Source organism: Cibotium barometz, chromosome 5, assembly GCF_041138505.1.
Source record: "Cibotium barometz isolate CiBa-2024 chromosome 5, ASM4113850v1, whole genome shotgun sequence".
In the NCBI taxonomy this organism is placed as follows: Eukaryota; Viridiplantae; Streptophyta; class Polypodiopsida; order Cyatheales; family Cibotiaceae; genus Cibotium; species Cibotium barometz.
In genome coordinates this window covers 24,232,669-24,258,449 of record NC_141050.1, presented here as the reverse complement: position 1 = coordinate 24,258,449, position 25,781 = coordinate 24,232,669, and the positions used below count along the sequence as shown (strand labels likewise).

At 43.2% G+C, this 25,781-nt stretch overlaps 2 protein-coding genes and 2 pseudogenes across 4 annotated transcripts in view; 2 read left to right on the top strand and 2 right to left on the bottom strand.

The window, feature by feature from the left end:
* LOC147638247 (Transcription factor TFIIE, alpha subunit) overlaps nt 1-24,178 on the bottom strand; it is a 32,148-nt gene extending 7,970 nt beyond the window's left edge. Inside the window, exons 1-2 of one of the 2 annotated variants that reach the window (XM_086798167.1) lie at nt 24,013-24,178; nt 23,336-23,398 (exon numbers count right to left, since the gene is read on the bottom strand). In XM_086798167.1, coding sequence (XP_086654293.1) covers nt 23,336-23,364 — 29 coding nt within the window. In that variant the 5' untranslated portion in view covers nt 23,365-23,398; nt 24,013-24,178. Of the gene's footprint in view, nt 1-23,335; nt 23,399-23,539; nt 23,689-24,012 lie in introns of those variants that run through there. The other variant, XM_086798169.1, reaches the window with a different exon arrangement.
* LOC147638250 (uncharacterized) lies at nt 16,793-18,484 on the top strand. The gene is made up of 2 exons (XM_086796525.1): nt 16,793-18,252; nt 18,379-18,484. Exons 1-2 carry the CDS (start codon nt 16,793-16,795, stop codon nt 18,482-18,484), a joined length of 1,566 nt encoding a protein of 521 aa, XP_086652651.1.
* On the top strand, nt 18,528-19,628 carry LOC147638249 (uncharacterized; annotated as a pseudogene).
* LOC147638248 (uncharacterized) lies at nt 20,212-22,854 on the bottom strand (annotated as a pseudogene). The gene is made up of 4 exons (XR_015265415.1): nt 21,673-22,854; nt 21,206-21,546; nt 20,951-21,112; nt 20,212-20,857 (listed from the first exon to the last, which is right to left on the bottom strand). The product of XR_015265415.1 is annotated as an uncharacterized LOC147638248 (transcript).
* Nucleotides 24,179-25,781: the final 1,603 nt, after the last annotated feature.

Here is a 25,781-nt window from a genome sequence, read left to right as displayed (position 1 = left end):
TGGCTGTCTATACTAGCCACATGTCCCATGCCTTTACTGTTGTCATTGGTCAGCTGATGGTGTCCTCTCACCACCTTCCAAAAGAGACTACCGGCGTACTATAAGATTCGGCAAAGGTTTCAAGGTATCTTCAGGAAGGGTTTTAGCCCCCTCGAAACACAGGTGATACATTACCAAGAGCAGAGATGTTTGGGCCTCTATTTACTGGAGCTGCATCATCACAGAGAGGCTTTATTGAGGCTACAGGCAAGGAGAAAGGATCAACAAGATACCACTCACACATCCAACCACAGTCACAAAAAAACGCATTTTGCACCAACGAAACCTCAGAAACGTCTTGTGACGAAACGTTTCTACGAAACATGCGAAATGCCTGACTGGAGACGTTTCGCCCAAATCCAGAATCTTGCCCGTTTTTTCACCCGTTGTGCATTTTCGCATGGTTTCTTCCGCTCTGCGTGCTCGCTTCTCCGTGGCACGTGCCCTTCACGTCGACAGTTGCCGACTCACTTGCAGCCTACCCAACAATCGCCCGCCAGTCGCCTACAGCCCAACAGTCGCCGGCTTCAGCCTTCTCTTCCTCTTCCTTCACCTCTCCTTCTCTTCACCGCTCCTTCTCTTCCTATTCTCTCTTCCTTCACCTCTACTTTTCCGCCTCTTCTTCTCCTTCCTTTCCCCTCTTCTTCCTCCTACCATCTTCTCCTTCCTTCCCCTCTTCTTCTTCTTCCTAGCTTCTTCTCCTTCCTCCCTTCTCCTCATCTTCTCTCCTTCCTTTCCCTTTTCTTCTCCTTCCTCAATTCTCCCATCTCCTTTTTTCCCTAATCCCAAAATTCCTCTTCTTAAACCTATTCTTAAATTCTATAATGCCTCGCCGCCGCAACAAAAATGACAATACCCAGAATGTGTGGGATGACACTGTATTCATCCACAGGTACGGGACCTCAGGCTCCAGATGTGTATTGTGCATGATGTGTCGAGATGTCTTGCGAGGTAGTAGCACCCGTGCAAGAGCTCACTTCACATGGGAGGACAAGCAAGGATCACACGGATGCTATCGTGTGAGTCAGGCTATTTTTCTTGCTCATGGTGGTTTGGAGCAAGAAGTGCTCCCCCTCTTGCGCCCTTCACTACCCCGAGAGCACATTGAGCAGTGTGTAGAACCAACGAGGCAATTCGAAGCCTCAAAGCAAAGTGCAAGAGGAGGCGGGCAACCATCGGTCCCAAGCTCACAACCACCAAGCTCTGCAAATGTTGGTGTTGTGAGCTCCCAACCACCAAGTACATCGAGGGATACACCTACATACTCACGTGCGGCTACGGTGGATTCTCCTCTTATGGGTGAGTCTCTATCAAACCTCCCAATAGATGAAAATCAAGAGACACATGTTTCCATGCCTTCTAGCACACGACCCACACAAGTCTATACAAAGAAGAGGGCTAGAGAACTTGTGCATGGTACTCAAACTACACTTGCATCACTATACGCGCCCCAAAGCTCAAGCAAGAGACACAAATTGCAGAGCAACAATTTTTTTACCAATGTAATCTTCCCTTTAACATTGCTCGTGTGCCCGCATACCATAAGTTTTACAATGCTTTAGTTGTGGCGACTGCGGTGGGAGCCACCGGCATGCATCCCGTCAACTCGGAGTCCTTGAGAACAATACACTTCACTGCTCAAGTGAACCAAATCAAACAAGAGTTGATGGGATTGAGAGCGTGTTGGCAAAGATATGGATGCTCTATCATCTCCGATGGATGAAGTGACCTAGTAAGTCATGACTCTCAAATGGTCCCTTGCTTTGATCTTTTGATACATTCTAAATCATAATTTGAGAATTGTATTATATTGTTGTCAGCACATTCGGCAAGCTATAGAGGAGGTTGGGCCACAACATGTAGTCCAAATCATCACCGACAATGGTTCGAATTGTGCAAAGATGAGAGAGTTTGTAGAAAGGGATTTTCTTGCCATTGTATAGACACCATGTGCATTCCACTCCCTTGACTTGATGATGGAGGATATTGCAAAGCTTGGGTGCGTTGTCCCGGTGTTAGAAAAGGCTTTGCGCATCATCACGTTCATCACTCCAAAGCCTCAAGCTTTGTCACTATTTAGAGGCATATGTCGCTATGACCTCGTGAAGCCGGCAAAGACACGATTTGGGTATCTTTTTCTAGTGCTTTAGAGATATGTGACATGTCACGTTTCTAATTTGTACATAGTACTTACAAGCATGATGCATCCTAAATTCGTATGCTCATTGCTCATATGACAATGGACATAGCCTCAATGCTCATACAAATTTAATGTTCATGTACAATGCCTTTTAGGATGGTACAAAGTAAAGACTCTCTTCACCAATTGGTATGTAGTGAAGAGTGGAGTAGGTGGGCCGGAAGCCGAAAGTCGGAGGCCCAAAATATCACTACTTATATTTTAAGTAATGATTTTTGGGACAAGGCGGAAGCCATAAAGCAAGCCGTTTCACCCCTCTACTTCATCTTGCGTCTTTTTGATCACGAGGGGTGAACGATGAGCTTCGTATACCACTACATGCAACGCCTGGGGCAACGCATGACCACATGCAAAGCTTTGTCACTTGAGAGGTATGTACTTTTTTTACTTAGAAGTTAGTACTTACTACTATGTAGTATGATCTATCATGTTATCATGAGTCTTGATGAGCGTTAAAACATAAATTGGGCAATTGCTCATCAATGCTAATGCATGACTACGTGCAGGATTTCGGATCTCTCTCGGATTCGGATCAAGAGGTGGCTTTGGTTTCATAAACCAATCCACATGGTTACTTACATGCTTCATCCTCTTTTCAAGGATGCAAATCACTGGCATGATAGAAAGCTGGTTTGCGGTGGACATCTTATTTGGATAGAGTATATGCTACAGAGGAGCATTCCACATAAGTATTGGCTTAAGCTTGTTACTTACAAGACTTGTCTCTTGAGTCTTGAGTGTGCAAAGTAACAAGTACTAATAACTATTCACTTATATGTTTGGTTTGAACTTTGTGCTCTTTGAATAGCATTGAGGAAGAGTCACTTCTCTTCTCTCAAGATTGTGACCAATTCGCACGGGAGATCGCCATGAGAGAGGAGCAAAGACGTCAAGCTGTCGCATGGTGGGAAATCAATGGGCGATTGACTCCCACTTTGCAAACCTTGGCTCTTCGCATTCTCTCCCAAGAGTGCACGAGTGGTGCCGCAGAGCGCATTTGAAGTATATGCGCGGACATCCATACAAAAAAGAGAAACAGGTAAACATAATAACTTTAGACTCAAGAGTCAAGACATGATTGATGTACATAAATTTATTTACGTGCTTGAATGTTGATGTTGGAGATTGAGCACATCCCAACTAGATAAGTTGGTGTATGCGAACGCAAATCTTCGCCTACTTAGAAGCTCAAGGAAACCAATGGGAGCATTGAGGAAGGAGGAGTTCTCAAGTGGAAGGTGAAGGAGATTGATGTCACGATCCTCACAAACTTAGAACGAGGATTGGAGCGGGAGAGTAAATTGACCTTGCTTTTATTCAGAGACGCAATGACGAGGATCTTGCCTATGAGTTTCTTCGAGAGAATGAGGCACGCTTTAGGCGTGTTACACAAGCTCAGTCTCGATCTAGTGCTGTCGAGCCAGAGGGTGATGATCCTGATTTGCATTCTCCCCCAGAGGTAGGTACTTCTTCGAGCGCTGAGCCGAGACACACTGGAGGCACCGGCCACCAGGTATCGTGGCAAAGGACCCAGAGGTCGTGGCAGAGCATGCTCTTTTGTCATGCAGCAAATGATGCCATCAAATGAGGAGAGAGAGAGCTCTATCTCTATTAGTCTCTCGAGCACTAATAGCTGAGGAGAATCAGAGGATGAGGCATCTGGATAGTAGCTAGCTCCTAGATTGTTTGAGCATTGACTACTTAGTATGCCTGTTCAGTGTTGACATTGACATTGAGATGACGACTTTGAGTATTTACCATTGTTATATCTTTTTGGTTTTTAGTTTCTATGGTGATTTTGATATCCTGACGATGATCTGATGATATATTATGATTCATATGATCATTTGACATTGATGTATCATGGTCCATGGTATATATATATTATGCATTTTGGATAATGTTATCTATGATGATTGATCTATGGTCTTTGATACTTTAAAGTTTCAATCTATCATATCTTGAATAATGAATCTTGTGACTTGTCATTCTTGTGCTTGTAGCTTGCATGAAAGTCTCTGAAATTTTGCAACTAGAATGTAAATTCTATCTATCTTGTGAATTATAATTTGTATGTAATATGTATATATGATATAATACGTGTGAGTGTGTGTGTTTGTGTGTGTGTGTGTGTGTGTGTGTACATACAAATTTATAATTTATTTTTATAATAGCTGATGATGCCATCAAATAAGGAGAGAGAGAGAGAGAGAGAGAGAGAGAGAGAGAGAGAGAGCTCTATCTCTACTAGTCTCTCGAGCACTGATAGCTGAGGAGGCTTAGAGGAAGAGGCATCAGGATAGTAGCTAGCTCCTAGATTTTTTGAGCATTGACTACTTAGTATGCCTGTTCAGTGTTGACATTGACATTGAGATTGTCACCAGCCTGGACATTTCCCAGTCTGAAAGGGGTCTGGTGGACTCCAGGATGTTTAAATATTTGGAAAGTACAAGCTTTGGGAATGGGGGATTATCCTAGAATACAAAGGACCACACTCCTAAAATTTAGGAGAGTTGCTATTTTTGGCCCGACTCCGATGGAAATTCTGTTCGCGTCATTGCATCTGGAATTGAGCAGATACCAAGAGTTGGCAAAGTGCCTATGACAGAATGTCTACCAGTTGGGATATTTTTAGAGGTAAAGATTATGGAAGGACCCATCTCTTAGATTGGGACATGTGGCAAGAAAGTGGATCAAAGTGAGACAAGTGGCCTCACACTTGTCACTCCAGCTATTGTGTGGCTCTCCACTTGTCATCGTAGCCTTCTCTTGCCATTTTAGCTCATGGGAGGCCCAAATCTATAAATTGGAGCCCTCTCTCTTCATTAATGGAGGCTCTCTTGCTCCACACTAGCCTCTACCACCGTTACAGGTTGCCCTAATGATGGCTACTCTCTTTCTCTCTCACTTGAAGGCTGCCCATGAAGAATACCGGCTGTATGGGACTGTTTTGGAGGCTTCCATCGCGAAGAAAGACTGAAGGCAAGGGTATTCAATCATTTATTATGATTTCTAGCCATTGTATGTGTTGTACCAGCATTTGTACTTGCTGTACCTGCTGTACCAGCCACCGTACCGGCTGTACCAACCATTGTACTTGCTGTACCAACTTCTGTACTTGCTGTACCTGCTGTACCAGCCACCGTACCGGCTGTACCAGCCACTGTACCGGCTGTACCAGCCACTGTACCTGCTGTACCAGCCATTGTACTTGTTGTGCCAGCCATTGTACCTACTGTACCGGCTGAATGGAGAGTTGTACTTGCTGTACTAGCTCTATTGCATGAAGACCCGTGGTTTTTGGGGAAGAATCAGTACCCACACGGAGGTATATGGATTATATTGTTGGCTCGGCATTTCTACAGCCTATGTTCCGGCTTGGTTGCCTCGTGTTAGGCTGTGTTATGGCATTTGTATATGGATAATCCGGCATCTCCCGTGGGGAGAGTAAGGCCCTCAAAGCTTGTACATGATATTATTCTCCTTGGGTAATAAAATACTCCAAGGGGGGGGTCGGCCCATTCCGGCCTCTATGCGGTGTCACGTGTGCAAGCTCCATTTTCAGCATTTGTGGATGTTTTGTCCAGCTTTTATGCAAAGTGATGATGGATATGTGTTAAGGCTGTGGCCATGTTTTAATGTTTTAATATGCATTGATGGTATCAACAAGTGTGTCAAAGGCCCTAGTCCCCCGGGCACCCGCCGCGAGTTTCAGAGATGACAACTTTGAGTATTTACTATTACTATATCTTTTTGGTTTCTAGTTTCTATGGTGATTTTGATATCCTGACAATGATATGATGATATATCATGATTCATATGATCATTTGACATTGATGTATCATGAATCATGGTCCATGGTATATACATTATGCATTTTGGATGATGTTATCTATGATGATTGATCTACGGTCTTTGATATTTTAAAGTTTCAATCTATCATATCTTGAATAATGAATCTTGTGACTTCTCATTCTTGTGCTTGTAGCTTGCATGAATGTCTCTGAAATTATGCAGCTAGAATCTAGATTCTATCTATCTTCTTGTGAATTATAATTTGTATGTATGATTTAATATGTATGTGTGTGTGTGTGTGTGTCTCTCTCTCTCTCTCTCTCTCTCTCTCTCTCTCTCTCTCTCTATATATATATATATATATATATATACACACGCAAATTTATAATTTATTTTTATAATCATAAATTTTCGAACCCAAGGGGTTTTTTTAGTGACGGACGAAACCTTCAAAACCTCGAAATGTCTCTTGTGACTATGGATTGGCCTATAACAGTGTAGGGTAGGGAACAAAAGGAGAAATAAAGACAGCTTGAAAGAATGGAAGATCAGACCAGCCAGAAGCTGGAGCAAAGACGCTAGATATTAGCCTGTTTGGCGGGTAAAACAGCCATACACACGGTGGCCAGCAGTGGCAGGGCACTAAGGAGACTTCAAAGAATATTTTTTTTTAAAAAAAAAAATTAAATTTTTTTTTCTTTTTTTTTTCTTTGTGGTCAGGTGGTTAGCCGATTGGCTGCATAATCTAGCCAGCTATGTAGGGGCATTTGTGGAAGGAATGGGCTCTTCTTAATTATCTGGGGGAGAAGTACTATTAGAAATCCATCACACAAGTGCATCCAATGTACGATTGTGCATGGCTAAACCTCACTGTCACTTAGGTATTTGTTTTTTTCCTGATTAGGGGTCACAATGTGTAGCACATTCACCCCTATGCTTAGCTTATTATCATCCCAATGCTGCTCACTTGGACCAACACTTGGTTCATGTAGAATACTCCTATGTGACCACCTCCACCATGTGGGCAGAATTGGCACCGAAGACATGCCACAGGCAGTCGGGGAGACAGCTGGTCAGGCCATACAGCTACATGGGCAGGTCGGGCAGCAGAGATGCAGGTCAGGCATTGGTCGGACACCTGGTCGAGCATGTGGATTCCTACCAAGGACCCCCTGTAAATAAGAATGCCTCCCCTCCCTTGTTTATTATCAATTATTCAACCTTCTACATTTGTTATTAGCAATCGAACAACTCATAAAAGCCTATGCATGCCACTAAAGGCAGGAATCAGTAGGAGACAGCCAGCACTTGGGGGAACAACAACGATTTCATCAACTTGGGCTTTCTTCCTAATTGTTGATCTCTTTTAACTTCCGGATACCCATTGTACTTCTTCTTGTATAATTGACAAATTTGCATAGTACACCACACTAAGATGGGTTGACTCCCTATTCCGTCCCGATCCCTAAGGAGTCTACTTCTAAGTATAACATCACAGGTGTCTGGGGATTCACCACGGGTTTGCCCTGATTGCTTTAATGTACATGTAATGAATACAAAAAAAAACAAAAGATTTGACATAGGTATTTCCACTCAATCACGTGCTTCTTGCACTTGCTGAGCCACAAATACTTCTACCCTCGACAGATCACGTGCCTCTTGCAAGAGGCACGTGTGCTTTCTCAAATATATATCTCTGCCATGCAGAATGGTCTTCAACAAGAACTTTCTGTCCAACTCAAAAAAAGGCAAGGGGAAGGCTTTGATAACCCCAATGCATCTGAAAGGAGAAGAAATCTAAGGTGAAGTGTTTACACTATGACAAGCACGTGGTCAAAACATGTACACTATGAATCATATGAGAAGAATAGCACTTTGAAGCCTTAGAAGGAGTCCGAGAGTAGTGCTAAAGAGGAATTGGAGTTGTTTGTAGAAGTAGAATAAATGTGTAAAAGTATAATATTCCTTAGCATCCCCCATATTGACAGTGGAGCATTCTGACATATGACCACTCAAAAGGATTGGTATACCTCCCTCAAGCCTATGGGGAAGTCCATCATGGTAGCGGTCAAGAACAATGTCAAATTCCCAATCATGTTTTCAGGTACCATTTCTTTTGTTTCTAGCAATGGTGGTACCGATATAACTTATATAACATACATCAAGAGGAATTTGCTATATGTTGTGTGGGCCATCACTGATTGTGACTTGAAGATTTTCTTCGATAAGGCTAGTGCAGTCAAACATGGATGCTAGCCAACAATGTCATTTGAGAAATGAATCCAATGCGATAACTTGTATGAGCTATTGGCTTTTATATCCTTAGTCGATGTTATGATAAGCCGGCTATGGCATGAGAAATTTGGGCACCTAAGCTTTGTAGTCTTAAAAGGGATAAAAAGGTCTAGATTGTGGCACATCCACTAGCATTTCCAAAGATGTTAAATGTGTTTGAAGATTATGTATGATGGGCAAGCATCATTGGCATGCATTTCCATATGAAAAAAGAAATCATGCAAAGTTTTCTCTAGAGCTTGTACATACAGATCTTTATGGAAATGCATTGGCATGCATTTTCACAGGAAAGAAGAAATTGTGCCAAGGCTTCTCTAGAGCTTATACATGAAAATCCCTATATGATAAAATGCCAACCATTATATTTGGTGGTTCTTCCTACTTCTTATTATTGATTAATGACTTTAAATGTGGTTGTATTTTCTTCAGGATAAGGCTGAATCTTTTAGAAAGTTCAAAATATGGCATAACTTGGTAGAGAATGAGATAGGAAAGAGAATGGAGGAGTTTTGAATAAATCAAGAAGGAGAATTCACATCATTTAAGTCCAATGCCTACTACAAGGAGCATGGGATTAAGAGAGATTTGATAACTTCTCATAATCCTCAACAAAACAGGACTATAGAATGTAAGAATTATGCACAGTGGTAGTGGTGGGAGACGGTGCAGAGTATGCTCAAAGGAAAAGGACTACATAATTCTTTTTGGGCTAAGGAAGTCAACACTACAATCCAAACAGGAGTTACACAGAGGAAGTGAAGGGCATGACACCTCAAGAAGCTTATTCAAGTAACAAACCCTTAATTCAGGAGTTACACAAAGGTAGTGAATGGCATGACACCTCAAGAAGCTTATTCAGGTAATAAACCCTTAATTACATATTTCAAGACATTTGAGTGTGGCTATTTTGTGCATGTTTCAGACTTATCTAAAACCAAGTGAGATTCCAAGAGAAAAAAGTGTAGCTTCTTAGGGTATAGTAGTATGGAGTCAAAGGGTTATCAATTATATGACCAAAAGACAATGAAGATTATTGTCACTCACAAGTGCCATGATGTGGTAGTTCCTCAAAACAATAAAGAAAGTTGAAGGTCCACATTGACTGATTTGAAGGTTTCCTTGGTGTATAAGAAAATCAATTACACAATCCTTTGCAGAGCAACTGTAAGAAGAACCTGTTCTCCTTCAACTTCTCATGTTTAATCAACATTTAAGACTTTTCCACAAATCAGCCCATATAGCTTTTACATGCCATGGGAGTTCAAGTGGCAAATGGGAAGAATGTGGTTAATTCTATGTTTTGCCCAACCACTATCATAAGCCTCGGACCCGATTACTCAATGCAAGCCAATCTCATTATGCTAGAGTTAGGACCTATTGATGTCATATTAGATTTCCTCGTATATACTGCCAGTAAAGAGCTGCAGTTATACCCTCGGTATATACGGGTAGTCACGGTCCTTGGAATTATAAGGTAAATACCATCATGTCTAGGCCTCAAGCAAGTCAGGGATTCCATACAATTGCGGTACTTCCATCTGAAGACCCAATTACCAATTTACGAATTTCAGTCTAAATATCAATTTGTATGAATTTCATCACACAATTCCAACCTTTTACTGTTACTTCATAAATTTTATGACATTTTTGGCTTCTCAGTTGGTCCACTATAGCCAATTTGCTCTGATACCAGTTGAAAGATCCCTGCCCCCTCCGCGCAACGGATTCGGGAGTGCTCAGAGCACTTTGGGTGAGCTCTCATTAGATCTCTTCCAAAAGAGAGATTTATTAACAAAAAAATACTATTATTAAGCATAAAAATTAGCATTAATCTAATTAAACATTATGAATCATTGGAGAGCTTGATTTCAAGAGAAAACCATTTAATTGAGGCTTCTCAAGCATTAGAGGGATTGAGAAGAAGAAAATCATTGAGAAGAAAAGAAAAAACCATTAAATTAGGATTTACCTTTGATTTTGGCTTGATTCTTTGGATAGAAGTGAAGCCCATAAAGCAAGGGTTGGCCACCAAGTTGGGGAGGGTAATCTCCAAGAGAGGATGGAGAATAGAGAAGCTCCAAAGCTCCCAAAAGTAAAGGCAAAATAGAGGAATAATAAAATTACACTAAAATGAAGATAATACTATCATGTAATTACTCAAAGATAAAAATACAAAGAAATGAGAGTCTATTTATAGGTGAGGAAGGCCACTAACCAAGTCCAACTGGGTTCTATGGGCTTCCAGTTTCAGTTTGATCCAATTTGAACAAGTTTTGAACCAGTTTGGCTCTCTTTTTGATCCAGTTTGCAAGAGGAGACAGGAGAGAGAAAATATCTTGATTTTTTTGAATTAAAATGTCAAGAAATGATGATAAAAAAGATGCCTACCCGATGGGACTCTCCCTCCTTACTCAGATGTCAAAAAATCATCATGTTACTTAAAATATCCCAATTTTTAACTAATAAACCCAAAACTTAGTCAACTCTTCATCTTATGTGAGCATTTACTTATTTTAGGGCCATTTTCTTTTATTCATTGTATTTTTGTCATCCCAACACTTGGATTAATCCTATTGGCCTTTTGGAACCTTATTTAGACTTTAATCAAATATTTTTGAAAAAAAAAAGACTCAACACAATGGAGTGAGGAGGGAGAGAGAGAAGACAATGTGTGGCACCCAAATCATGAGCATATCTCACCAAAAGTGGTGAGCACATATAACCTATGATGTGGAAGCAATCATTGCTTAAGCATGAGGATCATTACTCCTGTCACACATGTCAAGTCTGCAAATGTCATTGCACAATGTACTAGCACAAAGCAGAAGCGCATCGGAATTAGTTCTGTCGCAATGGAGCGGTAGTAATCAAAAAGCTAGATTTTGAGGTTACCTTTTACTAGTGCTGAGACAGAAATTATATTCTCGTTGGATTCCAGGAACACACAAAGTGTTAACAAGAGTATGTGTTGAGGCCTCACAACATGATGTCAGTTCCATATTTTTAATGCCTGTAATGACATAGGATGCATTATCAACACACAAAACCGCACCACCTGCCTACTAATGGAGCATCTCTCAACGTGGCAAACAGCTTCTCACAAGAAGTAATGTGCTTTGTAGCATCCGAATCAAAGTACCAATCAGCATCTGACACTGATATATAAGAAGTTGATAAAGCACTGCAAAACTGACTATTAAGGCATCACATATGTTTTCGGACATTTTACATAGCAAAGAAATGGGTAAACTGAAGTATATCTGACAAAAGCAGTAGCTTCAAGTGACTCCGATTCTAGCGTTTGTGGATTTGGGAGGGTCTTCCTCTCATGCGACTCCAGTGGGACCTGGGGGAGTGGACATGGCATGATCCAGATGACAATGAGGAAACTTCCGATACCCCCTTCTTTGCACGCACCGCACGGCTAGGCCACAGGATTCAAATGCCAAAGGTCGAGGGCACTCCAACAGCAACAAGACAATGGCAGTCTCATGGCCTCCCTCCCTCAGTTTCTCACAAATTTTTGGAAGAGGTTGTGGGACAATTTTCGGACACGAAAAATCACTCTTTCTCTATGGCAGCTAGCACATCGGAGCCTAGTTGTTGACACTTGGCTGGCCATAGGAGGTGTAAGCCTAGCAGGGCGTGCAATGACAGACTCAACCACGTGTCCAAGAGATAAAAATATAAAGAGAGAGAGAGGGGAGAGAAAAGGGAATGGGGATCTTGCACAGTACACCACATTGAGCGGGGAACAGGCCCCGCCCTCTTTCAGGAATTTATTCAGGAACAATCCACAGGCACACTGGCCAAGATCAATACAATCAATAAATACAAAACAAACAAATATGCCGATGTAGGATATCCAAGTCGATGTCGATGTCGACGTACAAGATCTCTGATGTCGAGCAAACCAACAAGTATCTCTCACCGAGCTAGTACCAGATCCAATATCCAAATCCAATGGATCCCAAGTCCAATGAATCCAAATCCCAGTCCAACATCCAAGCTCCATGTTTAAGCTCTGTGTTCCATGTTCATGTCCAAGCTTCATGCCCAAGCTCTATGTCTAAGTTCTTCATGTCTATGCTCAAGTTCAATCTTCCATGTCCAAGCTTCATGTTCCATGTCCAAGCTCTATGCCCAAGTTCCATGTCCAAGCTCTAAATCCACTCGCTCATCCCATGAATAATCTCCACAACTCCTATAGCCTTATCGATAATGAAAACCCTAGAAAAGCTCTTTCTAGCAAGAAAACTGATAAAAACATCCAAAAAGTAGTTTTTAGGGTTTTTTGAGTAGTTTTAGGGTTTTTGGAATTTTTAGGGTTTTTGAAATTTTCTGTCCGCACAGTCCGTACAGCTGTACGAATCCGTACAGTCGCACAGAAAATAGTGACATGGCACTGTAGTTGCTGGAGGCGCTCTGAAATCAACGGGTAGCGATGAAAAACTCCATGATTTGGTTCATAGATGATGATGATGAAGATAATCTCCATGCTTGAACAAAGATGGCAACGCGATGAAGAGGTTCTTCTTCAACTTGATGCTCAAGAGAGGCTCATGCTTCTTTTATACTTGGGGAAGGCTTTGCTTTATTAAATATTATTAATAATAGCCAAAGTTCTTGATTTGTGCTTTTACAACTTCAGGACCTTGCTTTTTCGCCTTAGAGCTGCTTTTTGAGAAAGCAGCTTTTAACTTTTTTGTCTGACTTAGTCCTCTTTCCAATGGTGCCCTTGGCTCGTGGTCAACCCTATTTGACTTTTTGCTTTTTCTTACTTTTTGACCAAGAATGGTGCTTTTTCTTAATAAATTATTAAATCCTTATGGACCCTGTCCCCATGTCTTCTTCCACATGTCTGGTGTCCGGGCATGGATTTCATTATGTGAAATAGAGCTAGGAGGGCCAAATAGTTATAGGAGGTAGGCCAACAATCCATTCAAAGTGTGGTCAATTCCAAGAGTCCCAACGTCATTGTCTTTGGCATTGCCCGAAGGCTCAACAAGTTTGGCAACGGATTCTCCACATCCTCACTATGGGCAGGCCCCCTCCTGCACAATTACATGGGGCACAGTTGCTTGGGCCATTGAGGCTGAGGCCGCCATGGCATATTAAGAGAGGGTAGGGGACTTGCCCTTCACGTCTCTCACCTTTGTATTTCTGCAATGCTGGTCCCAGCTCCATCCACTAATCATTGGACTCCAAGTTCTAGCCAAGGATGGGATATTTGCAACAGTATTGTTGCGTGGCACATCTGGAGAGCTCGATGCAGAGCTTGGCCACAGAGGGCATTCTCACCTCACCAACGCAGTCTATCCGGAGCATCTGGCTTGATATCATTCATACCCTCCATGAAGGGTGGGGAAGGCTACAGGGTGGCTCTAACCATATGCAGAAGCACCACGAGGCCTCCCTAAGGTTTTGGCGTCACAATCCCTTTCTCACAAACAATGGTGGTGAGTCCACTTGGCACTATAGACCACCTGTGTCATGTGCAAGCACATGCACATGCTAATCCCAGGACACAAGATAAAGAACCAGTTTTGGGACCAGACTTTGGAGCTACAACAGCTAGGCACGGGCAAGAACAGTGGGGAAACCCTAGGGAGCTGTCGGCCAACTTTTATGGAGGGATCTCTGTCGACTGCAGCAAGAAGGGGGATTTGTCCAAGGGACCTGGCCGACAGCAAGTAGGCCAGCCCACAATTGTTTTCCAAGGCCTATAAATAGCATTGTGCTAAGTTCTTGTAGAGCATTCAGCCTCCCATGGGTTGAGTCATAGACTAGGGTTTAGATTAGGTGATTTACCACCTTTTGAAGGCAGCCTATGGATGGCCAAGAGTTGTACAACTTTTTGTACTATAGAATATCCTGAATACTCAGCTATCTCTCTCTCTTCTCTCCGTCTCTTTTGCTTGCGTTTTGCATCAGGTTGTTCTAGGATGGTGTTTAGAACTGAAAGAAGACTTCCAGAGCTTCCGCATGTGACATTAGTATCAAAGCATCAGGCTCAGCAAGGCTAAACACTGATTCAGTCCCAAATGAAGGTGCACCGTCCAAGCAAAGGAGCACGACATGGAAGAAGTTCCCAGGAGGTTGGCTGGTGGTGTTCCTTCAACTTCCACAAGACCCCAAGGGGAATGGCAGTCCTGTGAGTGGAGTGTCACTTGGGGCACACTAGGAAAGGCTTTCAAGCAACGGTTCCAAGGGAGGATGATCCTCCAAGGGGTGGAGTGGGAGTACCAAACTCAATACCCAAGAAAAGAAGACTTAGAGAAAGTGTTCAGAGACAGGGTGAAACAGGCCTTCTTAAGAGCTGTGGCATAGATACTTAGCTTATTTTCAAGAAAACAACAATTTCACCATCCCTTTGTCTCTTCTTGGAGTCCCAAACCTGTCTTCCCTTCTTGGCACCCTTTTCACTGAAAACCTTGCCCGATCTCTAATCCACTCCAAATCTGCGTTAAGATCTATGTATGTGTTCCATCTTGTCTCTTATCCCTTCATGCCCTATGTCACCGAAGCATCAAAATACAGGTTGCTGATATGCAAAATGCAACGTGTGCAAAATATATATATATATATATATATATATATATATATATATATATATATTAAAAAGTTTTGAAAAAAAAAAGACGAGAGCTCTCTAGCTCTAAAGAACTTGTACTCAAGACTCCTCCAAGGAGTTTTATCTAATATAACTCGGAACGGGGGAAGGGGGGGTCGGCCCAAGACTATTTCGACCCCTAGTGTGGTGTCTTCTTTCTCTACTCTCTCTCTTTTATTTATTCAATCATCCAAAAACAGAAGTTAGAATCCCGTCATCAAGTTTAGCAGAAAGGGATGTCATGTGCATGCACAAGTACATACTGATCCCAAGGCTGATCCTTGAAGGGCAAGGATGAAGAACTAGTTTTGGAACCAGACTTTGGAGCTACAACAGCTAGACATGAGGGAGCTGTCGGCCAGCTTTTATGGAGGGATCTCTATCGGCTGCAGCAAGAAGCGGGATTTGTCTAGGAGACCTAGCCGACAGCAGATTAAAAGAGTGTGCATAGAGCAGAAGCAAGATGAGAACTAGAATGTGTTGAACTGTCTTTGTCTTTTTCTTTGTCATTGCCCTTGGAGTTTGGAGTTCTTGTCAGAACTCCCTTTGACAAGAACTCCCTTTCCCTTTCTTCTATCGATTCTTCCCTTTATCTCGTGTAGCCAAAGCTCCATCAAAACCACTAGAGATGCCGGTATGCTCCTCAAAGCGACACTCAATTTGCATAATGGAGTCCCAAGTAATTGAAACCACACGAGGAGAAAAAACAAGAGACTGAAAGAAAGTATCAAATCTCTCTGAAAGGAGAGAAGCCGAATTTTTCAAAGCCAAAATCCTACCCAGAGACTTAATCTCGTAAAGATCTACAAGGGCCTTCCAAACTTCATGTGCCGCATGTACTGTACGCACATGAGAGAGAACAGAATCTTGACAATTCAACATGAGAAAGGAGAAAACATGATGATCATTTGTTGCCCAAACATCAACCTGTGCCTAAGTCACACCATCTGTAGAAAGGATGGGAGGGGTGACATTGGCAGCTGTAACGAGCCAGTCCCAGAGATCCACTCAACACAAGGCCGACTTCACCTTCGCCTTTCACAAAGTATAGTTGGAATCATCCAACTTGGCAAACTAAGAGAACATATGATGCACAGTCGAGACAGCCATCACTGAACTCGGACTCAATCTCAAAAGAAAACACACTACTCAGAAGAAAGAAGTGTCCACCATAGGTAGCAAGCTACCACCAAAGCTAGAATCCACACAAAACCCCCTTTACAAGAGATAGAGTCCACTGGAGAAAAAAAACGCAGCAACCAAAGGACATCAAAGGATACAAAATAAAAAAAAGTACAAAGTACTCTATAACGTGGAGATAAATCACATACAAGGCTCTGGTTAACTACTGTGGGGTGGGTGGGAGGCAGGGACCGTACGGATCGTATTGTACGGATCCGTACGCGTACGGATCGATCCGTACGTTTATTTTTAAAAAAAACCCCTTTTTGACCTTCAACATACGAATTTGGGCTTATTTCGGAATTTCGCCTGCAGTGCTCTGTTTCGCTCCATCTCTGCACACTGTGCACATTGCAACCAGGTAATTCTCACGCTCTCGCTCATGGCCTTGGTCCCTCATGATGCATCTCTGTCTCGTATTGTACTCTCTCTCTCTCTCTCTCTCAATCGCGAGCGGCCAATGTACTACATGATTAATCTCGTCTCTCTCTCGCTCCCTCCTGAGTCCCTCTCCCTCTCTCTCTCTCTCTCCCTCTTTCCTCCTTCGGAGTATGCTCTAAGCTCTCTCTCTCTCTCTCTCTCTCTCTCTCTCTTTCTTCCTTTGGAGTATATGCTCTAAGCTCTCTCTCTCTCTCTTTCTATGTGTCACACAGCTTCCAGGATCCAATATGCCGAAGCCATGCAACCCCTACTGGCAGGAGCACACCAATGTCATCCGTGTTATTAATACGCCGACCCAAGCTAGTTCTGGCACGCGTAGATGGCAGTGCAAGTATTGCAACTTCAAGCTCACGAGCACAATTTCTCGTGTCGTGATACACTTGACAAGTATTGGCACCACCGGCAATTGTGGTGGGTGCAAGCAGGTGCCGCAGGATATCAGAGACAAGCTCATTGCTGAGAATTCATCAACAGCAAAGGGTTCAAAGAAGGTAAGGGGCAGCCAGCACACTCAAGATGCACTTCATGATGCGCTTGTGGGGGAGATGGGTGATTCTTTCACACAGGATAGCCAGCCTACAGGGGGCAGAGAGAGGGCCCGTGTCATGCAGGAGGGTGATGAGGATGATGATGCACATGTGCTGAGACATAGTACTTTGCCTTCACGTGTGTCATCTCTTTCGTGGGCGAAAGAGAGACAAAAAGTGGTTGAGATGGAGATTGCGTGCACTCTTGTGGAGTGCAACATCTCCTTCAATGTACTGAGGACTGATCAATGGAAGAGAATGGTGAGGGCCATAGCAAAGATTGGCCACACAAACTCGTGGTCCGGGGTGGAGTATAACAAAATGCGTACCACGATGCTTGAAGAGCAGAAAGCCTTGATAGACAAGGCATTGGTACCTGTCAAGGCAGGATGGCAGTCTTTTGGGTGCACCATCATATCTGATGGCTGGAGTGATATGCGTAGACGACACATTATCAATATTTTGGTGTCCTCGTGTCTTGGCACATACTTCTTGCGGGCTGTGGATGCACGAAAGGCAGGAGGATCCATCAGTGCTGAGTTTATTTATCACCACATCAGACCGGCAATTTTGGATGTTGGGCCAGAGAATGTGGTCCAAGTGGTGACAGACAATGCTTCAAATTGCAAGAGGATGGGTGAATTGGTCGAGGCAGAGTTTCCTCGCATTGCTTGGACTCCTTGTGCTGCACATTGCTTGGTCCTGCTGATGGAGGATATTGGAAAGTTGCCATGGGTGCAACCTGATGTTGCAGATGCCACGAACATTACTACATTTTTCCGAAAAAAACATCAGGCTTTGGCCATCTTCAGGAGCCATAGTGCACTTGATATGGTGCGACTCTCGAAGACCAGGTTTTCTTATATGTTCTTGGTCTTGCAGAGGCTTTTTAGATTGCGGGACCCACTACTACAGACTATGGTGGACCCGAAATGGAGGTTTATGCACCATGCGCAGACAGAGGCCACTAGATACATTCAGCGGAAAGTGCTTGACGAGGCCTTTTGGACAGAGGTACAGAGCTTGACGGTGGCATTGCAGCCTATCCATGTCCTCCTCCGACTCACAGATATGGAGGGCTCTACTCTTGGACTAGTCTATCATCTCTTCATGGAGATGAAGCGCCATATTGCCGCCTGTACGACATTGACGGAGTCTCGGTGAGTGTACACTTGGATATTGTTCTTGGCTGATTATATTAATATTAAATAATATGCACATTGCAACAATATGTTTAAAGTTATATTATATAATGACTGTTGGAATGTTAGCTTGTCAATTTGTAGCCGGGGTGACATCCTGGCTATTGTAGAGCGGCGATGGACATTTATGAGCCATCCCATTCATGGCTGCATTGCTTCATCCCTTCTACAAGAAGCCAAAGCTGTTTAGTGAGAGCACTTTGCTCACGCAGAAAGACCAGTACATCAACATAATGTACGACGAGGATGAGCAACTTGAGGTTGATGCAGAGATGGTGAGTTTTTATGAACAATCTAGGACCATCCTTTGCTAGAGCGGTCGTTTTGAGAGAGGAGGCGACGAAATTTCCTCTCACATGGTGGCAGAGCTATGGAAGACAAGGTCTTCCAAAGCTGACTCATCTTGCTCTCCGAATCCTCTCGCAGGTACTCTTGACTCTTTCACAATTGCATCCATCTTTAAAGTTTAATTCATTAAGGGTTTTGACTCCAAAATCGTATCGTGATTCGTGATCGTAGGATTGTTCTGCTGGTGCTTGTGAGCGCAATTGGAGCGTCTACTCCTTGGTTCACACGAAGATCCGCAATCGACTTAGTACCGCTCAGCTGGAGCGATTAGTGTATTGCCGAGCTAACATGAAGCTCGTGCGAGATTATCATGCTTTGGGGACACCCAAGCAGGTATATTTAACTGTCGTACGTCTTTTGACACATTTCAATATAATTAAGTCATTTCTTGTGGTTCTGACTTGTCGGATTTTGCTTTTCCACAGGCAGATCCGACCCATGTGAAGATGGTGCCAACTTCTACTGAGGACGACGTGGAGCAGCGTGTCAGGCAGATATTATACGACTCCTTCATAGAGAGTTGGAGAGCATCGATCGACGTGTCACAAGGTCACGCGCACGGGCTTTGGTGATACCTTTGCGTGAGGAGGCTGCAAATTCAGAGAGCGCTAGACGGAGGAGCATTCGTCGGGGAAAGCTGCCTGTTCGTACGCAGCGGACTCGAGCGAATGAGGCTGTCACTCTCATTCATACTCAGAGTAAGCCAGGAGATGATGATGTAGCACATGGATCTCATGATACATCTTTCCCATCATCACATGTGCCCGTGATGGCGCAGAGCCTGCGTATGACGACGAGGGCAATGTCCTGACAGATGGGAACTTGCTCTCTTCTGGTGCATCGTCATCATCATCATCTGATGAGGAGTTTTGACTCTTAGATCACGTTTCATTGTGGAGTCTAGACTATGGACTAGCCCTTATGGGCCTTTTGAGGACATTTCTATGATGTAGTGTTGCAGCTTGCTATGTAGTATGTACATTGTATTCAGTTTGTTTTGATGCATTTGCAGCCTTTTAACATGGATGAGAGTCGAGACTTTTGTTGTGTAAACACTGATTCATCAGTTTATATCGAGCTAAGACTGGTGATTGGTGATTGAAGATTGATCTCTGATTGAAAACTGGTTTTGGTATCTGATGTTTGATTTTTGAAGTAACAAGTTTTACAACGTGCGGCAAGGGTTTTGTGATTACTAATCAAATGCATATTAGCAAAGACCTTATTAGATTGTCTTGTAGATCTCTCTCACAATTTAAAATGTATTTGGATCTTTTTATGTTTATTTTGATATGAAATGCCATATAGATTGATATTTTTTACAATGGTACGTATTTTTACGTACACAAAAATTTTATCTGTACGAAACAACGTACAAATACGTACCGTACATTACGTACAGTACGTACACATAAACTATGTAATAAGGTCTTTGCTAATACGCATTTGATTAGTAATCACAAAACCCTTGCCGCACGTTGTAAAACTTGTTACTTCAGAAATCAAACATCAGATACCAAAACCAGTTTTCAATCAGAGATATATCTTCAATCACCACTCTTAGCTCTATATAAACTGATGAATCAGTGTTTACACAACAATAGTCTCGACTCTCATCCATGTTAAAAGGCTGCAAATGCATCAAAACAAACTGAATACAATGCACATACTACATAGCAAGCTACAACACTACATCATAGAAATGTCCTCAAAAGGCCCATAAGGGCTAGTCCATAGTCTAGACTCCACAATGAAACGTGATCTAAGAGTCAAAACTCCTCATCAGATGATGATGATGACGATGCACCAGAAGAGAGCAAGTCCCCATCTGTCAGGACATTGCCCTCGTCCTCATACTCAGGCTCTGCCATCACGAGCACATGTGATGATGTGAAAGATGTATCATGAGATCCATGTGCTACATCATCATCTCCTGGCTCACTCTGAGTATGAATGAGAGTGACAGCCTCATTCGCCCGAGTCCGCTGCGTACGAACAGGCAGCTTCTCCCGACGAATGCTCCTCCGTCTAGTGCTCTCTAAATCTGCAGTCTCCTCACGCAAAGGTATCGCCAAAGCCCGTGCGCGTGACCTTGTGACACGACGATCGATGCTCTCCAACTCTCTATGAAGGAGTCGTATAATATCTGCCTGACACGCTGCTCCACGTCGTCCTCAGTAGAGGTTGGCACCATCTTCACACGGGTCGGATCTGCCTGTGGAAAAAGCAAAATCCGACAAGTCAGAACCACAAGAAATGACTTAATCATATTGAATTGTGTCAAAAGACGTACGACAATTAAATATACCTGCTTGGGTGTCCCCAAAGCATGATAATCTCGCACGAGCTTCATGTTAGCTCGGCAATACACTAATCGCTCCAGCTGAGCGGTACTAAGTCGATTACGGATCTTCGTGTGAACCAAGAAGTAGGCGCTCCAATTGCGCTCACAAGCACCAGCAGAACAATCCTACGATCACAAATCACGATAAGATTTTGGAGTCAAAACCCTTAATGAATTAAACTTTAAGGATGGATGCAATTGTGAAAGAGTCAAGAGTACCTGCGAGAGGATTCGGAGAGCAAGATGAGTCAGCTTTGGAAGACCTTGTCTTCCATAGCTCTGCCACCATGTGAGAGGAAATTTCGTCGCCTCCTCTCTCAAAACGACCGCTCTAGCAAAGCATGGTCCTAGATTGTTCATAAAACTCACCATCTCTGCATCAACCTCAAGTTGCTCATCCTCGTCGTACATTATGTTGATTTACTGGTCTTTCTGCGTGAGCAAAGTGCTCTCACTAAACAGCTCTGGCTTCTTGTAGAAGGGATGAAGCAATGCAGCCATGAATGGGATGGCTCATAAATGTCCATCGCCGCTCTACAATAGCCAGGATGTCACCCCGGCTACAAATTGACAAGCCAACATTCCAACAAACATTATATAATATAACTTTAAACATATTGTTGCAATGTGCATACTATTTAATATTAATATAATCAGCCAAGAACAATATCCAAGTGTACACTCACCGAGACTCCGTCAATGTCGTTCAGGCGGCAATATGGCGCTTCATCTCCATGAAGAGATCATAGACCAGTCCAAGAGTAGAGCCCTCCATATCTGTGAGTCGGAGGAGGACATGGATAGGCTGCAATGCCACCGTCAAGCTCTGTACCTCTGTCCAAAAGGCCTCGTCAAGCACTTTCCGCTGAATGTATCTAGTGGCCTCTGTCTGCGCATGGTGCATAAACCTCCATTTCGGGTCCACCATAGTCTGCAGTAGTGAGTCCCGCAATCTAAAAAGCCTCTGCAAGACCAGAAACATATAAGAAAACCTGGTCTTCGAGGGTCACACCATATCAAGTGCACTATGGCTCCTGAAGATGGCCAAAGCCTAATGTTTTTTTCGAAAAAATGTAGTAATCTTCGTGGCATCTGCAACATCAGGTTACACCCATGGCAACTTTCCAATATCCTCCATCAACAGGTCCAAGCAATGTGCAGCACAAGGAGTCCAAGCAATGCGAGGAAACTCTGCCTCGACCAATTCACCCATACGCTTGCAATTTGAAGCATTGTCTGTCACCACTTGGACCACATTCTCTGGCCCAACATCCAAAATTGCCTGTCTGATGTGGTGATAAATAAACTCAGCACTGATGGATTCTCCTGCCTTTCTTGCATCCACAGCCCGCAAGAAGTATGTGCGAAGACATGAAGACACCAAAATATTGATAATGTGTCGTCTACGCATATCACTCCAGCCATCAGATATGATGGTGCACCCAAAAGACTGCCATCCTGCCTTGACAGGTACCAATGCCTTGTCTATCAAGGCTTTCTCCTCTTCAAGCATCGTGGTACGCATTTTGTTATACTCCACCCCGGATCACGACTCTGTGTGGCCAACCTCTGCTATGGCCCTCACCATTCTCTTCCATTGATCAGTCCTCAGTACATTGAAGGAGATGTTGCACTCCACAAGAGTGCAAGCAATCTCCATCTCATCCACTTTTTGTCTCTCTTTTACCCACGAAAGAGATGACACACGTGAAGGCAAAGTACTATGTCTCAGCACATGTGCATCATCATCCTCATCACCCTCCTGCATGACACGGGCCCTCTTTCTGCCCCCTGTAGGCTGACTATCCTGTGTGGAAGAATCACCCATCTCCCCCACAAGCGCATCATGAAGTGCATCTTGAGTGTGCTGGCTGCCCCTTACCTGTGTGATGGATTTCTAATAGTACTTTTTCCCCAGAAAAATTAAGAATAGCCCATTCCTTCTCATTTCACCACAAATGCCCCTTCTTAGCTGCTGGTTAATCCACCTGGCAAAATATATATATATATATATATATATTTTTCTTTGGAGTCTCCATAGTGCCCCGCCACTGCTGGCTGGCCACCATGTGTATGGCTGTTTTTGCTAATATCTGGCGTCTTTGCTCCATCTTCTGGCTGGTCTGATCTTCCATCCTTTCAAGCTGTCTTTATTTCTCCTTTTGTTCCCTACCCTACACTGTTATAGGCCAATCCCTTTGAGTACTATCATCCTCTTATCATACATAAGCATGCAGCTAAGCTATTCCTTGTGGAACTAAATTGTAAAAGCTCCATAAATCATATTATTGATCGTAAATTCTTAGAATGATTGTTATCCAATTTTGGGACTTGTAGTAGACCACCTACCTGCGGAAGGGCTCGGTGCTTGTGCTCATGATCCAAATCTTACTCCAGTCACTCTTCTTGATTCTGAGAGAGAAAACAAGAGCAAGTGTGTCAAGTCAAATATATGATCCCAATGGCAACACTTTTGTGCGAAGCATGTAGACATGAAAATAACAGGCTCGCTGATATTCTCTTAGAGGGGTTGCTGCAGCACAAGGCACTCACACAAACGGCACAGAAGCGGCCCACCAAAGGTCCAGGGACAGTGAAAAATCCTGTATGGCACCACCGGTCCACCAGGCGAGACCATGAGCAGACACTGGCAAATTTTCTTTGCTGGTAGGATTTTGGACCCGGAACCTCTGACTAAACCCTACCACGGGACTGCTCCTGGTCACGCCTGGACCAACGGGTGGAGATCTTTCCCCAAGCCCCTGGGTCGACCCGCCCTCCACCTTCCCTTGGGTAGTTGTGAGCCCGGCCTAGGTCTTCTCTTCTGTGTGTTGGGAGAGGGAAAACACACAGATATATGAACAATCCCAGTTTGAGAGCTTGATCAAGGTGTGTTTGGAAACATACTCTGTATGAAACGCATCAAACGGGAGACTGTGTTCTTACCGTCCCAAAGACCCAAAATTTGAGATTTGATGAGAAATTAGGGTTTTACAAACAAAGGAAAAATAGTTAACGAAACCTACCATACGGCTGCTGCACCAGTCGCCGCACAGTTCGAATGGTGCCAAGTTGAAAAACCTACAGAGAAGCTACCTGCGGCCCATTTGTTAATATATATACTTGATTAGAAATTGCTTTGTAAATTTACTTTAAATTCTTTTGCACCCTTTTTTATTTTTTTAAAATGTGCTTTGTGAATTTACTTTAAATTCTTTTGCACCCTTTTTTTATTTTAAAAAAGAATGTGCATAAAATTACATTATCTATTTAGCTATAGGTGTCACACATGCATGTATAGGCTAGCCGGGTTCAAATAGGCTAGTTGGATTTTGAACCCAAATCCTTGTTGGGCAAATCCAACCACCAAGCTACATGCTCGAAAAAGAGAGGCACAAGTTTGACTTTGTTTATTCTTAGCTCAGTTGTTAAGGTGTTTGGTTGATATGCTCACTGATATTCTCTTAGAGGGGCTGCCACAATGTCCTCAAAGTTGTTGCGGCGAGTAGACATCAAAACCGTGATAGTAAGAAATAACAGGCTCGCTGGTATTGATAGCAAGAAATAACACACAGACCAAGTGAGTCTAAGAACTCACCTGCAAATAGGATTATATAGCCGATGATGCAAGCCCAAGGTGGATACTAGCTACTGCAATAGACACCACCTCCAATCCATAAATCGCTTGTGCAGAGATCGTCTTGCGCCGCATTGATGTGATGAGTAGCGCTACAAAAGGAAATTGGGGTAAATGCTATTAAATGGCCGTCTATTAGCTTTAACTTTCCACAATCCAAAATGGCTATGGGCCAAAACTGAAGTAAAATAAGGGCCCAAATAGTGTTTGGCAAATGTTTACCTCAACTTAACCTTTAATCGGTTCAAAAAACAAAAAAATGGTTGGTCCAAAATTAAGCCAATAGCACAAATAGATAAAATAGTGTTAAAAAATAATTTCACATATAAGATAATTTTTCTCATATTTTCTACTAGCTCAAAGGTGAATTTAAAATATGTATATTTGGTAGAAAAAGGTTTTCCCAAAACAGTGTGTCCATAGTGAAAGAAGCTCTATAGTGAGTGCATATAGGTAGGAATTGATATGTGAAAAGCTGTCTATGTGGGGTGTCAAAAATAGGCCCTAGGAATAGTGAGAAATTAGTGTTGAGATATCGAGCTCATCTAGTGAGGCGATGGACACTGATGACCCGCCTGGGGGATAGGCCCCATACTTACACCACTGGCATGGTTGGTGAGATCTTGGGTGATATGCGGCCAGTGGGATGACAGGCTGTGTGACAGCCATTTTAGAGACTGGCATAGTTATAGCGCCAGCTCATTTAGTCGGGTTCACACTATAGAGAACCCGTGTATGTATTGGTTGAGTACCTTTCATATTATGTGTACTCTTATCTTGTATATGGTGTGTTGAGTGTTGAGTAGAGAAGAAGAAGATTTCAGCCTCTCACCTTGTGTGTTCTCTATTAGGGTTTTGTGAGTGTGTGTGTGTGCTTGCAAGAGCTCAAGCTCTCTTCTCCCCTGCCTCTTTTTATGGTATTAGAGCCTGGTTCGTGCTAAGGGCTGAGCTGCAAGCAAGAGAACCACAGGAAGCGGTACGAGGGTAAGAGCTTGAACTACTCTTCCCTATTGTGTTGGTGACTACACCCTTGTCGGGAGCTCTACGGGAGGCACCGGCAAACGGTCTCTGATTGAGGAGCTTTCTTCGCGGGAGTAAAGCTATAAGGCAACTATATAGTCCTATCGGACTGAAATTTTCACGCCGAAAACGTGTTTT

Coding starts and splice junctions, on each gene's coding strand:
- LOC147638250 (XM_086796525.1), top strand. CDS start 16,793: ATGCCGAAGCCATGCAACCCCTACTGGCAGGAGCACACCAATGTCATC. Junction 18,253..18,378: donor ACGACATTGACGGAGTCTCG/GTGAGTGTACAC, acceptor GTCAATTTGTAG/CCGGGGTGACATCCTGGCTA.